Genomic DNA, 15829 nt, shown 5'->3' with positions numbered 1-15829 from the left:
TTAGGTTCTGTTAACAGGGGCAAGAAAGCCCTAATCGTTTTGCTCGTTTCCTTATGTTTTTGCAGAGTATTTTTCTATATTTAAAGGTCTACAGACTATGTAAAGAAGAATCTTCAAGGTAAAGCTGAGAGGTTTGGGTTTTTATCTCATAATTCTTTGTTTTTTGTTCAACTTCTGGTTAACTTGTAATGGGTTTAGTTCTTGAGCGGTTTTTTTTTTTTAATTTATAATGTGGATTTCGGAAGATTTAATGTAAAAATGAATTGGGTTTTGTTTGGATTAAGCATTTGAGTTGAATTTGTAGAATGATTTTGTTTTTCAAGTTTCTTTGGATCTGAGCTTTGATAATTATAGCATGAATTGGTCCATATGCTACCCTTTTGATCTAAGAATGTAAGTTAAGTTTATTTGAGAATAAAATTGACTATGCTATAAATTAAACTTCTTTAGCTAACATGGAAAGATGAACAAATGTTGTGATTGTTTATGCATTATGAGGAATTTCGAAGTCGAAACGGAAATTCTAATTTTAGAAAACTATGATTCTTCATTGCTATATATTGTCCGAAAATTCATTCTACTTAGACGGTACATTGCATATCTGTGTTTCAGGTTTCCTCACTCTTAGATAGGATCTCAAACTAGATTATTACCATTCTATTGGAGAATCCAACATCGGTTTAAAGGTACATTTGACATTTAACTAAGATAAGATATATACCCTTTCATGGTTGAAATATATCTTGGAGAGTTCTGTATGATGTTGTTTCGGTACCTTTGTCTCGTAGTAGACAAAGTGAAAGAACATGGAGTTTGTATTATTTTCATTTAAAATTGAAATTGAGAGCCAGCAGTTGATCCACTCCCCCGAGTTTCCTGGGAATTTCTGCTCAAATTTGTATTAAGGCGTGAGTTTTCAGGGAAACCTTAGCCCTTCTTTGGTTGATCTTGTTCCAAAAATGTAATTTAGACTTCAAGATGTTAGTTTTCAAGTCATTAACTTTTTGCTCTTTCACTACGCTGTCAGTCTCCATCCCTGATTGTTTATGCAGTTTTCTGGTTCATAAACTGGATAATCAAGTTCAAGGTTTTGAAACGTGGTGTATTTGTGATGTTTTGTTGTTTTGTATAACCAGGATATAGGATCATTGTTTCTTTTGCTTGTGGGTATCCATAAAAACTAACATAAAATTCAAAGGAAAAACCGACTTTAACATTTTCTGTTTCCTTCATGTTAATAAATAAATGAAGTCCTATTAAGAAATGTAATATTGGCATGAAGAATTAGTAGAATGCAGAAACTAGAGAATTTAAAATAAATTATTCTGCTGTTATTGTAAACAATATGGGAAAAGAATCATAAAAAGGAAATGGGTCAAAAACTAGGCAAATTAAAAATAATGCAGAACACCATAATAGCTAAAAACTAACTTTAACCATATCTTTCACGCCTGTGTTGTTAAAATTTTCATTAACATCCATCTGAAAAAACCAAAAGAAAATTTCCCCCAGTTATTAGTAAGTGTATCGGCAGCAAGATAAAAGGAGATACCTTTTCTGATTGAAAACTCATTATGAATTTGATTATTTACTGCCAAAGTGAACCGTGCATAACTGCTCCAAAGAAATTCAAAACCAAGAATATGAATACTTAACTATCTCCAAAACAGAAAATCAAGAGGAAAAGGGTAAGTATTATGAACAAGGGAATGAGCATGTACCTAGAGAAGTTATCAATCTTCCAAGTGAATCCTGATGGAGGATCCTACAAAACGGTATTTATCGCCCGGGTTATCAATTTGAAAAATCAAAAACTCCTTCCAGTGATTCCTACAAGAAACAAGAATAATATCGTGGGAGGTTGCATTGATGTAAAGTGATAAAGACAATAAAAAACAGTGAAATACATAAAGAAATCAAAATTGAAGATAATGAAAAGAAACTCCAAATGCATCAAATTGGTCAACTAAAAAGAAAAAAAAGAAAGAAAGAAAGAATGAGAATGTGGGCTATGAAATTGATAGGGTTAGGGAATCTCTCTCTATGGGGTGAATTTATAGAGAATTATCAAAAAGCATGATTTTGTAATTTGTTACCGTTACAACACATGGGTTATAAAATTACCGTTTACTAAACAATGCTGATTAGTATGGAAATAAAGAGTATTAAAAAAACTATATCAAAGGCATTTGAAACCCTAAAGAAATCAAAATTGAAAATGATGCGTCAAATTAGTAAAGAAAACAATTAAAAGAAAGATAGGAAGAGAGAACCTCGATGGATGAATTTATTATACTATGTGAGGAGAAGCCACCAATAATGAGATTCGGTCGATAATAGAGACGATGAAATAGTGGGAATACCTTTTTTAAAAATAGTTATAAATAAAACAATAAAATTTTTCTCAACTATTATAACAATTTTGTGTTTGGATTTAAGGTAATTGTTTTATTTAATGATTAGATAAATTTGAACTATATAAATATTATTAACTATTACTTAAAATAAAAAATTAAATCGATAACATCATATTAATCAATGTGATCAACCTAAACTAGAGATGTTTAAATAATAAGTTAACTACACATATGATCACTTATGTTTGTGTTTTGTCTATTTTTTGTCACTGTTTGATATAATCATACATTTGGTCCATGTTATTTATGTATTCTCTCAATTTAGTCCTTTTAAATCTATTATGTTAGTTTGTCAACTATAATATTTATTTGACTGATATTTATGATAAAGTTAGACTAATTATATTATTTATCAACTATCATTTTATCACATTCTCTTATATCTTTGGTTAATCTAGACACTAGAAAAATAATATATTATGAAACTAACTTCATTGGAACATCATCGACAGAGATTTGAGCATTAGAAAATTAATATTATGACTTGATTTTCATTGATTTTGAATGAAATTTGAGAAAAACAAAATTATTGAGAATAAAATGGGGTACAAAATGTAAATATTATTGTACCATCTATGTCACGTACGTTGGTAGATGATAATTAAAAGGATTTAAGATCTTTTTACAAAAGAAAAAAAATAACATCATAAACCATATTAAAATATTAATAGTTTAATGACTAAAAAATGAATTAGAAAGCTTTAGTATTATAATTTTAACTTTTTATAGCTCAACGATCAAAACAAAAATACGGTCAAAGTTTAATATTTAAGAATGTATTTTACCTTTTAAAAAACAACAATCACAAAATTAAGCATAATAAAGGAACTAAAATGAGAATTCGACTTTTAAGATTTATATCAAATTAGGACTAAATTGAAAAAATATATAAACAACATAGACCAAATATGTTTAGGTACATCACTTTCAAAAGACCCTAAATCTAAAACCACAAAGTTAAAAGAGATGCAGGGAATTTGGATATTCAAATAAGAAAAATATGTACTTCGCATAACTATTTTTTGACAATTGTAATCAACTAAATACAGAAAACGAGCATTGGATTGCAGATAAAGATGACATATTAGATCAGAGAACAAAATCCTGTTAAGATTCAAACGTACTCAATAATCCAGTTTTAACTTAAGTAAAGAACATTAGGACTTCTTTGGCTGCATCCATATAAGTAGTTTGCATAATCAGATTTCCATATATCAATCGGCCCTTTATTAATTTCCTGCTATAGCATTTGCATCAAAATTAGAGTCATAAAAAATGTTGGGGAAAAATGCAGAAAACTTCAAAAATTTTAATCATATAAATGCAAACAAAGTTTCCTTCTTTGTTTTGGGTTTGAACTTTTTACCAGTATGAAATAGGATCTTCGTTTCATAAGTCGGTGGGAGTACCACTCAAGGTCAGACGCCGTGTTTTCAGTGAAGAGCGAGATAATGACTAAGCAGAAAAGCATCAAGCCACATATGAGCGACCAGGAGATCGGCAGGCTGACCCCTATTGAGAAAGGAACTACACTAAACAATTTTGTTTTCAACAACAGGAAATGCAAATTTAATAATGAGGAACCAGAAACAATATTATTTACTGAGATGTACTTCCACTTCAAGCTGACCCATATATGACCAGTGCAAGTGCCTCCAGAATGATTGAGCCATGTATCAGATACAATGCATTTACATTAGGACATGCATATCAGTAGAATAGGTCAAAAGAATTTAACAGAAAAAAGAAGAACGATGAAAAACTCAAAAGAGAGGCAAACTAAGGCAGATCACATCACAATAGATTTATCAAGGCACCATGTAAGCATACGCAGGATACAAAAGTTGGGTGAAAACAAAGAATAGCAGGAACAAAGTAAACTCACGTCATAGAAATGCAGTGGTTCCCCAATTCTGTATTTTTGAAAACATGGTTCGAACGATGCAATCGACATCTATTCCCTAGCTTTGCAGAAGAACCAATTGTACAAAAAGGACCTACTGAAACACCCTGTGCCATCACAATTTTGAAATTTCTCATGAACACAAATCATTATAACAGAGTACAGCCAACAAAGAACTTAGCTTTCACAGTCAAAGCAAATCATAAAGATTTCAGGTACGCAAACCCAAATGCCCTGATAATGTAACTTAGGGACAAGCCTCTTCATTCCACTCAGAAATCAGAAGAAAATGTAACTTACATTTAGATATACAGTAACATTCAACAATGGAAGCTGTAAATCAGAATTCAAACACCCCAACTCAACAATAAAACGATATTATATTATAAAATTTGCAAATCCAAATTACTGACTACTACCACTAACCTTAGAATGCTGTAGAGATCTAAAATTTGCAGATCAAAAGCACTACAACGGCAATGACTAGTTTAGCGTAAATTCCCTGAGCAAAAAATAAAGAACATAAAAACCCACAACAAATAATCAAAGGAACCGCGCTAACACCAATATGCTACTCGTCAATAAGCAAAATAAAAAGAAAACACCAATTGAGCAGTGAGAAAAGAGGTAAATCGCTCCAAAGTGAACTCAAAATCGACCACTCCTTGGAAAAAATTAAACTAGACTTTTCAACTTAACCTCCAAGCATTCAACATAAAGAGCTACCTCACCACGTAAACAATGTAACTTCTCCAAAGAATTGATTTACAGTCGTTTTTAGCAATGACGAGGTAGCTTCCGAGTTATTGATTAAGCAATTAAAATCCAAAGAATCCAATGGTGTGAAAGCTAAAAAGAAGAATTCTCCCTCGGTAGAAGCAGAAGATGCAGAAAAATGATGTTGAGAATCCCACATCTATACCCACATCTATAAAAGATACGATTAAAACATTGGTACAAAAAAACTAAAAACAAAACGAAAAGATTAAGAAGAGCGAACAAACCTTCAATACCGGAGCGGTAAATCCCGAAACCAAACCAATAAGCGTAATCATTGTAATGAGTGAGATCATAGACATTCAAAATCACATCGGTTTCGTTGAACACCGAGAACTGTGGGCGTCTTTTTTTGCTTTTCCAACAGAAACATATATGAAGATGTTCCTGAAAATACTGACTGTTTTGTCTAAGCAGTGAAGAGTGGGATCATGGCTAAGCATAAAAGCATGAAGGTAGAGATGAGGGAGCAGGATATCGGTTCCTTTTAACGGTAAAACCGTTTTCTCTGCCACTTAAAACGAGAGATATAAAAGAGAGAAACACGAGAGAAGAGTTTTGTTTTGTTTCAGGTTGTATTCATTCCCTGTAACATGCATTCAAAACTTATCGAGCATTGTATTCATTCCCTGTAACATGCATCTGCAAGAACATGTATTTGTCAGTGAGGCTAAGGCAATGCATAGACATAATGAGAGCTTAGCGTTACCTCTAGATGCTCTCTTGGTTTTGGATTTGGTTTTGTTTAATAATGTTCCATCGCCTTCATCTGTTCCTACAATGTCTTCTTCAGCAGATTCTTCACTCAAAAACACTGCCTGAGATTTCCCATATTCTGCAGGAATTCGAAGAGTTACATCTAGATACTAAATGTTACTCGAAAAAAAAAACAAAGTTCTATGGAATATTTACCATCAAAGTAAGCAAAAGCCAAAGCGGCGACCGCATTGAAAAGGAGTGTGAATCCAACCAATGTAATAAGACCAATCCAATATCAATCCGGACTGGTGAAAACCCCACGAGCTCTCAAGACTGCTACTCCCAGAGTCTATAGAAAATAATGAAGCCACTAGAGAAAAATCTAAACACAGCAAATAATCAAAAAGACTCACCGTCAGCAATAGCTAGTGTCATGTCATCTATGCGGCTTTTGATAAGATCCACAATCCGATCTTTTTGAAATGGCGCAACACGACAACAGAGAACTACGCTACAGGAAGTTGCATTCAGAGAAAAATAGAAATTTCAGAGAAAAGTAAACTAACAACATTCAGAGAAAAGGACGTTATGCCACAAATTAAAGCTATTCAAGAACTTGAAATTTCAAAAATCCTATTTACAGCTATTCAATTAAAAATAGAAATTCAAACTCACCCACAGACAGCAGTAAGCAGATGAGAATATTTATATATGTATAAACCGCAGAAAAAGGAAAGAAAAGTAAACTGACAAAATTCCATTTGCTCTTCCATTTTTCATAGGTAACAGGCGTAGAATGAAACGAAGCAACGAGGGCAGCAGCAAGCCAGCAACTGTGGTGGTTGGTTTTGAAGGTGACGAAGCTGTAAGCAATGAATTCTTGAGTAGTAACAAGTTTGGACATTTGGGTATCTGCATAAGCGATGAAATCAAGACAAAACCCACTCTCTTCACGAATCGATACAGAGGGAGCTTTGGGTGGTAAAAAGAAAAGAATTTGCATCTACCAAGAAGAAAGTAAGGATTTTTGGTGTTGGATTGGATCCTTCGATTGTTCTTGAGTTTTGGAGGGAACAGAAGCATTGTAAAAGGAAAGGGAAAACAAAGGAATCACTCCAGAGAAAAAAATAATTCAAGAAAAACAGCAAGAAATGAACAGAAATCAGAATTACCTGCCGTGTAGAGCTATGGGACTTTTGACAGTCCAAACCTTCAATACCAGAGTGTTAAATCCCGAAACCAAACCAATAATGGGATCCAATTGCCTCGTAATGTTCTCATCAAACGACTTAAACAAGCATTCTCCAACAACGATTAAACGAAAACACCCCCCTTAGAACTTGAGGGTAAATGGGCATTGATATTTGTATGGGGTAGAGATAAATCCAACATCTGGTGGTGATTTTTTTGTATGAAAAAGTAAGGAAAGGATTTGTTTGGGTTCGACATAAACCAAGAAAATGAAAAAGATTGAAGGTTTAAGATTAAACAGGCGTAAACCAAATAGGCAAAGGTATCAGGCGTACACCTTTATCCCACATTCCTTAAAGAAAGAAAAAGAGAGTGCTTTTTAAAAAGTAACCAGCCGTTTCCGAGAGTGGTCGTAGGCCATCTGCACATTTGTGCACGTGGTAGGCCTTCGGCCCATGAGTTGAAGCAGCTGCAAGTTTGGGTGGGCTTGCGGCTGCCTTAAATCTTTCACGTGCGCAGGAAGAAATTAAGGGTGGTGGGCGGGCTTTTTGGTCCGGGTTTACTTTTCAGGGTTTAGGGTGCATACATGATTTTTTCTTCAAGTGAACTTTTTAAGTATTAGACCAGAACCCTATTTTACATTCTGGCGTAAACTAGCAGGTATGCTTCCTAGAGATAGTGACAGTTTTTTCCTTGTGAATCAGATGAATGCAGGTGTCGTTTTGTTGACGGATTGTGTTTTTTGGTTCATAATTGTCCCCTTGTCATTAAGGATTACAATCTCAGTGTTGTAAGTATCACCATTCACTCATATCTCATTATAGGCGACTAAAGCATTTAAAAACCATTATGCACCATAAGATGAACAGAAAAAGAAAAAAGCCCCAGTGTGTTGTCAGGTACTTCGGTTCTTATATTTAAATCTTTTGGTGGCAGCTTGCTATTAACATGCATACTCTCAATGCTGTTTTCCTACTAGGTGACACTGTTTTGAACTGCTTGGTAAGTTTCCCTAATCACATTCAAATTGAGAACAATCATACATTCTAAATCTGTCCATAAATTTCATGTTAAATTTTGCTTCTTTGTCTCGTTCAGAACTTCCCCTGTTTTCGGATAGCATACTTCTTCCTGTGGACATTGATATATGTTATATTAAAGTGGATCGTTCATGCTTGTGTGAATATCTGGTAAATCCATTAGCCCCCATCTTACTCTAGTGGGATATGATGTTTACATGTAATTTGACCTCTGTATGCTTGCTTTCAATTGCTATAAACAGGTGGCCGTATCCATTTCTTGAATTGTCATCGTCATATGCTCCCTTATGGTACAAGTCCTAAACCATATTTGATCTTTTATAATTGTCAACAATATGTAGGGTTTGGCATTATATGTTTGTATCAGTCGTGTCGTTTCTACATATTCATCTAATATCGTCTCCGAATCGGGATTTGAAGGTACTTTTCGGTAGCATTGATGCATTTCCCATGCTATGGTGCCTTTGCTTTGGTGATACAGCTCAAGCACCATGTGTTTTCAAGATGGTTCCGTGAGTCCTACCAGTGTCTGAGGTAACTTGTGCTGACAATTTGACCAGAAGAAGGTTTTGAAGAAACATGTAATTTCCCCCCACAGAAGAGACAGATGCAATGGAGTTGATACATATGTAGGTAGAGTTTTGGAGGATACAAGATTGCTTAGCAAAAGCAGGAAGATCCTCTTGTTTATTCAACAAGTAGCTTTACACTGTAACTACTGACAGTTCAGGAACTAACCCCTTATTCGGCTATTGTTCCACTCAGCAATTTTACCCTGCTCCCTATATATACATTCAATACAATGGATATTATTTTTTTGCGCCCTTCTTTGTCCAATTATAATAAAATTGAGCTCAATTTGTATCTGTATGCTGAAATGCTGACAACACATCATAGTTGCTAAATACTATTCACAACTTTTAAAATATCACCTGAAAGTTTCAGCAAACTTAGACCACCACCAGCTTCGTAAATGTATGATGTCCATTCAGACGGCTTTCTTTGTGTTTCATTAAAGAGGCCTGGCTGGTCAGCCCTAAGCATTCTGCACCTGCTGCAACAACATAGGCTTCCATTTAATACAACAGGAAGGAGATGAAGTAAACGGTACTTAAGGGCACAAATTCGAAGATGGTACATTCAGGGCACAAATTCGAAGATGGTACATTCATCGATAACAAAATCCCAAAATGTCAAAGAAAAGTTTTTAGGAATCTCACCATAGACTTGGTTATACCGGTATCGACTAGTTTTGCTTGTCTAGATTAAAGGAACCAAGGTCAAATAAAGGAATTCCTAGTCATAAAATCAAACTCTGTACATAGAACACAACACGTGTGATAATAAATAATTGCTTGGCAGAGAACCCATTAAGATCGTAGTTTCCTTCTAGATATAGAATTAGTTTTACTTTATCAAGTCTTTTCACTAGAAGGTGAATTGACATCAGAAGACGATGCACCATGGCATGTTGATAGTCATTTCTCAAAATATTATCATATCTACTGTGACATGGAGGCTGGAGTCTCAAACTGTTTGATTTTGTAGCCTAGTTGTCATATCTTTGTCTTTTTTTTTGGGAATAAGTATTCCTTTTTACAATCATTCTATTCTGATATATCAGTGTTTCTTGGAAGGAAGCATCTGGGATTTTCTTTTGTTTGCAAGATGGAGCATTAATGAAAAAGTGATGTTGCTATACATACAGCAAATCCTTAAGTCTCTGCCTCTCTGGTCATCAAAAGATTTCTGCTTAAAATAGGAGTAAATCATTGGATTAAATAGGACTAACTAATTACGCAAGGAAACTACCTACCGCGTATATGCATTCATTGATGATAAAATCTTCAAGTTCACGAACATTTGTGACATCTGACTCCAGCATTAGTTGATTGTATGGTAGAACCTGGAGAAGATATCTAATAAAAGTGACAAACTTGAAGCAACCAACATTGAAAACCTATAAAATAATTATCATAAAAAGATTCCCCACAAATATACATGTATCTCTTTCAATTAGGAAGGGGAAACAGAATTCCGAAAATAAAATAAATTAACCTTTTTCAAGAGTCAAAAGAACCGGTTTCATCAATTCATGAAGTAAATTATATAAAAGTGGCATGATTGATGAATAACAAAACACATTATAAACACTACAATGAAACTAGACCAGAAAATAGCATATTTACATGAGCCAATGCCTCATATCTCAGAGAATACCTTGTTTGCCTCAGCAAGTGTAATGACAGTCAATTGCTTTAGCTTCAAAACTTGATCGGGGAGCAATTGAGGAAGACTATCAATATTACCTGTTTAAACAGTTTAAACAGATCATATTATGATGAGCCGAAGAAAAATATGAACAATCAAGATTGAGAAATATATCAAGTAGTTCAATTAAGTAAAAGGTATCTACTGCCAACTGTGCCCGGAACAATATATTAAGGTAATGCCTTTTGAATTACTACTCCATGAAATTTCCATTTGGATAATCATATTAGCGTAATATTTTCTTTCATGAGATCATCCTAATAATACTCTATATATTATGATTTTCAGTAGCTTTTCTCTATTATCATAAATTTAACAGAAAGTTTCCAGTTAAAAAATCAAAATACTTAACATTTACAAAAGGCAAAACATCTCTACATGAGCACATTTCACGCTCAATTTCAACCAACAAGAAGAATAACACATTTAGAATCCTTATTGCGAAGAAAAAGTCTTAACGTACACTGTAACAACAAATGTCTACTAATAATCTTTCAAATTTTCTTAAAATGAAAACTTATTATGCAAAAGGTAGTCATCAAATAAACTTACCTTTAACCTCACAATGCTGCTTATTTCTTTGTGGTCCAAAGGCTGGAACACTATATACTCATCAACATGATTCATGAACTCAGGTCGAACGACGTCTCTTGCAGCCTCCATCACCCTCTGTTTGATGGTTTCATAAGCTAGATCTTTAGGCTTCTCTTCATCCGAATTTAGAATGTACTGTGAACTCACATTGAAGTCATAATGATAACCGTGTTTGGTAAAGCTCATGGTTTGACCCTGTGAATCTGTGACTCTCCCGTCATCCAAAATTTGAAGGAAAACATTAAATACATCACAACGAGCTTTCTCTTTCTCATCAAAAAGAATTACAGCATAAGGTATACGGCGAACAGTCTCTGTCAGCTGTCCTTCATCATACCCCACTTAACCAGGTGGAGCACCTATAAGCCTTGAAACTGCATGTTTTCCCATATACTTGCTCATATCGATCCGGACAAGTGCTTCCTCAGTATTAAACAAGTAGGACGCGAGGGCCTTTGCAAGTTCGGTTTTCCCTACTCCAGTTGGACCCATAAATATAAAACTGGCAATTGGACGGCAGGGGTCTGAAATACCAGCTCGAGATTGCTGAATGGCCTCAGATACAGATCGAACCGCAGGATCATGACACACATTTATGCAACACTTTTTCCAAATGTAATAGTTTCTCCCTCTGCGATGCTTGAAGCTTGGAAACTGGTATGCCAGTCCATTTACTAACTACTTCAGCAATATCATTTCCTGTAACTTCTTCTCTCAGCTTTGATTTTCCAGATTTCATTTACTCATCTAATTCCTTTTCTGTATAAGAAAGTTGACGCTGCAAAGAGTTCAAACTCCCATATTTCAGCTCAGCTGCACGATTAAGATCATACTCCCGCTCAGCACAGATGAAGACGAAGAAAGAGATTGGATTTTGAAGGAGATTTGATCGATTCTTTTCACAGTTGAAAATTTGAAAAGCATAAAAATAAAATAGAAACTAATGGATGTATGTTCTGATCAACTGAAAAAACAAAAAATCATTAAATGTGGAAGCTTTGGCAAAATGTAAAACATGTCCACAATATATTTAATAAGAGATTACTGAAAACTAACATACCGCTTTTCTACACAATTCGTTTGAAAGTAAACCAAAAAGCTGCAAATGAGAAACCAGTTGAGTGATTGAGACGAACATTTTGTCATCTCAGAGGATTTCTAAATCCCAAGAAAGGTTCTCCATTTCAAAATGCAATTCAAGTGTGACCGTGTGGGTCGTAAACTAAACAAAAGAACATCAAAGTGATGGATTGTCATTGTAGATTCCCTAATTAAGATAAAATGTCACAACAAAAAAACAAAAAGCAGAAAGCTTAATTAAGATAAAATGTCATTTTAGATTCCCCTGATGATTGAATCATAACTTGATAATCGTTCCGGGACTTGTTCGTGCTCGCTATCTATATAATCATTCATTGATACATATTAGAATCCAATTGATATACACTAATCTATCATTTCTTAGACCAAAAGAAATGTCTATTTCAATTTCCCCTTGAAGTGCATCGATGCATTCTACAGTGCATCGATGCATTCTTTAACATGTGCATCGATGCACTACCCATGCATCGATACACAAATTACCTTCGATGTTTTCACTTTAAAGGGATGCATCGATGCACTCCTTATGCATCGATGCACCAATTGCATTCGATGTTTCTTCTTTAAAGAGTGCATCGATGCACATTCACATTGAATGTGCATCGATACACCTTGCCCAGAATTTGCATTTTAAGCCCGAAAATCTATTTAATTCAACTCAAATGCTTCATATTTCATCCCCTTTCAAATTCCTAACTTATATATATACATGTTTAAACTCATTTATATTCATTTACCTCTTCTTAAACCTTAATATCCTCTCCTCTTTATTAACTTCAAGAATCAAACCAGATTTTCAACATGTTTTAAAACTCATTTTATCACTTCATATCTCTCAATTTAACCCTTGACAAGTCAAATTCAACTTCAAAATCTATTAACTCCTTCTATTTCACTAATTCACTTAAAAATTCTTCATATTTGATCCTTCATAACTCATCCATTTTGAAGTTTCAACATACTTTAATCTCTAAATAATCTTTCTTAGCACCCCAAGAATCAAAACTAAGCTTAAAACTCAAGAATTAACCAACTGAAATTAAACTTACCTTTGCCATGGAGCTTACGAGAAGAGAGGATGAAGGAGATAACCCAAGCTCTAGACTTTTATTTTCTTCTCACCCTTTCCTCGTGTTTTATAACCTTAAAAGAAAGATAAAAATCTTTCTGGTCAAATGACCATTTTACCCTTTTATTTCCTTTAATGATTACTAAATAACCTTCATCATATATTTCCAATAATCATTAAACTATTTAATTCTTTTACTTTAGTCACCAAATTCTAAAACTTTACAATTTAGTCACTAACCCGGTATTACGGATGTTACAGGTCGGGTCGGGTTCGGGTTTAGGGTGAAAAAACCGGACCCGACCTGAAACAAATATATAATTTTACCTTATACATTTAGGAATAATTACAATAATACCCCTATATATATAATTTTTTTCAATTAAGTCAATGTTTTTATTGACTAAAAATAATTTTTTTATTATTTCGTGTCGGGTCGGGTTTCTAATTTATATATTGAATAAAAATAGTTTTTGGTATATTTTTTGGTAACTAATTAACATACTCCGATTGGAATGTATCGAAATATTGCTCTATCTTTTGGTAACTTATTAACATATTTTGATTGCGATGATTTTAACTTATGATGTTTATTAGCATGATTTTTATAATTTATTGAAATTAATAATCAATCAATAAAATGAAAATTTAATATTTTTTTAATTTTTTATAATATATTACTAGATGTAAGTTGTAAAACAAACTAAAATAAAGCAAAAAAACAAGAAGATCAATTCTGTCATTTTACATTATTGAAATTAAATTCATCTTACATGTATACGAACCAAACAGAATATGAAATTGGATTCCAATTCCATTTCCTGTAAACAAAATAGAATATGGAATTGGATTCTAATTCATCGGGGTCTAGGGCCCAGGGCCAAGGGTTCGGGGTACGGGGTCGGGGGTCGGGGGTCTGGGGTCTGGGGTCTGGGGTCTGGGGTCTGGGGTCTGGGGTCTGGGGTCTGGGGTCTGGGGTCTGGGGTCTGGGGTCTGGGGTCTGGGGTCTGGGGTCTGGGGTCTGGGGTCTGGGGTCTGGGGTCTGGGGTCTGGGGTCTGGGGTCTGGGGTCTGGGGTCTGGGGTCTGGGGTCTGGGGTCTGGGGTCTGGGGTCTGGGGTCTGGGGTCTGGGGTCTGGGGTCTGGGGTCTGGGGTCTGGGGTCTGGGGTCTGGGGTCTGGGGTCTGGGGTCTGGGGTCTGGGGTCTGGGGTCTGGGGTCTGGGGTCTGGGGTCTGGGGTCTGGGGTCTGGGGTCTGGGGTCTGGGGTCTGGGGTCTGGGGTCTGGGGTCTGGGGTCTGGGGTCTGGGGTCTGGGGTCTGGGGTCTGGGGTCTGGGGTCTGGGGTCTGGGGTTGGGGTTTAGGGTTTAGGGTTTAGGGTTTAGGGTTTAGGGTTTAGGGTTTAGGGTTTAGGGTTTAGGGTTTAGGGTTTAGGGTTTAGGGTTTAGGGTTTAGGGTTTAGGGTTTAGGGTTTAGGGTTTAGGGTTTAGGGTTTAGGGTTTAGGGTTTAGGGTTTAGGGTTTAGGGTTTAGGGTTTAGGGTTTAGGGTTTAGGGTTTAGGGTTTAGGGTTTAGGGTTTAGGGTTTAGGGTTTAGGGTTTAGGGTTTAGGGTTTAGGGTTTAGGGTTTAGGGTTTAGGGTTTAGGGTTTAGGGTTTAGGGTTTAGGGTTTAGGGTTTAGGGTTTAGGGTTTAGGGTTTAGGGTTTAGGGTTTAGGGTTTAGGGTTTAGGGTTTAGGGTTTAGGGTTTAGGGTTTAGGGTTTAGGGTTTAGGGTTTAGGGTTTAGGGTTTAGGGTTTAGGGTTTAGGGTTTAGGGTTTAGGGTTTAGGGTTTAGGGTTTAGGGTTTAGGGTTTAGGGTTTAGGGTTTAGGGTTTAGGGTTTAGGGTTTAGGGTTTAGGGTTTAGGGTTTAGGGTTTAGGGTTTAGGGTTTAGGGTTTAGGGTTTAGGGTTTAGGGTTTAGGGTTTAGGGTTTAGGGTTTAGGGTTTAGGGTTTAGGGTTTAGGGTTTAGGGTTTAGGGTTTAGGGTTTAGGGTTTAGGGTTTAGGGTTTAGGGTTTAGGGTTTAGGGTTTAGGGTTTAGGGTTTAGGGTTTAGGGTTTAGGGTTTAGGGTTTAGGGTTTAGGGTTTAGGGTTTAGGGTTTAGGGTTTAGGGTTTAGGGTTTAGGGTTTAGGGTTTAGGGTTTAGGGTTTAGGGTTTAGGGTTTAGGGTTTAGGGTTTAGGGTTTAGGGTTTAGGGTTTAGGGTTTAGGGTTTAGGGTTTAGGGTTTAGGGTTTAGGGTTTAGGGTTTAGGGTTTAGGGTTTAGGGTTTAGGGTTTAGGGTTTAGGGTTTAGGGTTTAGGGTTTAGGGTTTAGGGTTTAGGGTTTAGGGTTTAGGGTTTAGGGTTTAGGGTTTAGGGTTTAGGGTTTAGGGTTTAGGGTTAGGGTTTAGGGTTTAGGGTTTAGGGTTTAGGGTTTAGGGTTTAGGGTTTAGGGTTTAGGGTTTAGGGTTTAGGGTTTAGGGTTTAGGGTTTAGGGTTTAGGGTTTAGGGTTTAGGGTTTAGGGTTTAGGGTTTAGGGTTTAGGGTTTAGGGTTTAGGGTTTAGGGTTTAGGGTTTAGGGTTTAGGGTTAGGGTTTAGGGTTTAGGGTTTAGGGTTTAGGGTTTAGGGTTTAGGGTTTAGGGTTTAGGGTTTAGGGTTTAGGGTTTAGGGTTTAGGGTTTAGGGTTTAGGGTTTAGGGTTTAGGGTTTAGGGTTTAGGGTTTAGGGTTTAGGGTTTAGGGTTTAGGGTTTAGGG

General features: G+C 35.6%; 1 protein-coding gene and 1 pseudogene across 1 annotated transcript; one reads left to right on the top strand and one right to left on the bottom strand.

The window, feature by feature from the left end:
* Nucleotides 1-3555: 3555 nt before the first annotated feature.
* Nucleotides 3556-4275, bottom strand: LOC120214688 (O-fucosyltransferase 29-like). The gene is made up of 3 exons (XM_039212516.1): nucleotides 4021-4275; nucleotides 3784-3929; nucleotides 3556-3654 (listed from the first exon to the last, which is right to left on the bottom strand). Exons 1-3 carry the CDS (start codon nucleotides 4088-4090, stop codon nucleotides 3556-3558), a joined length of 315 nt encoding a protein of 104 aa, XP_039068447.1. The 5' UTR covers nucleotides 4091-4275.
* A 2317-nt stretch (nucleotides 4276-6592) lies between these two features.
* Nucleotides 6593-8599, top strand: LOC120214687 (annotated as a pseudogene).
* The last annotated feature ends 7230 nt before the right edge of the window (nucleotides 8600-15829 follow it).

This window comes from Hibiscus syriacus, unplaced genomic scaffold (assembly GCF_006381635.1).
Source record: "Hibiscus syriacus cultivar Baekdansim isolate YM2019G1 unplaced genomic scaffold, ASM638163v2 tig00110105_pilon, whole genome shotgun sequence".
Lineage (NCBI taxonomy): Eukaryota > Viridiplantae > Streptophyta > Magnoliopsida > Malvales > Malvaceae > Hibiscus > Hibiscus syriacus.
This window is presented reverse-complemented; position numbering and strand designations above follow the sequence as displayed.

Bases quoted from the DNA above. Each gene is read 5' to 3' on its own strand.
- LOC120214688 (XM_039212516.1), bottom strand. From the start codon at position 4,090: ATGGCTCAATCATTCTGGAGGCACTTGCACTGGTCATATATGGGTCAG. The intron at 3,930-4,020 runs GTAAATAATATT...CTTTCTCAATAG, and splicing joins TGAAGTGGAAGTACATCTCA to GGGTCAGCCTGCCGATCTCC. The intron at 3,655-3,783 runs GTAAAAAGTTCA...ATGCTATAGCAG, and splicing joins GAAGATCCTATTTCATACTG to GAAATTAATAAAGGGCCGAT.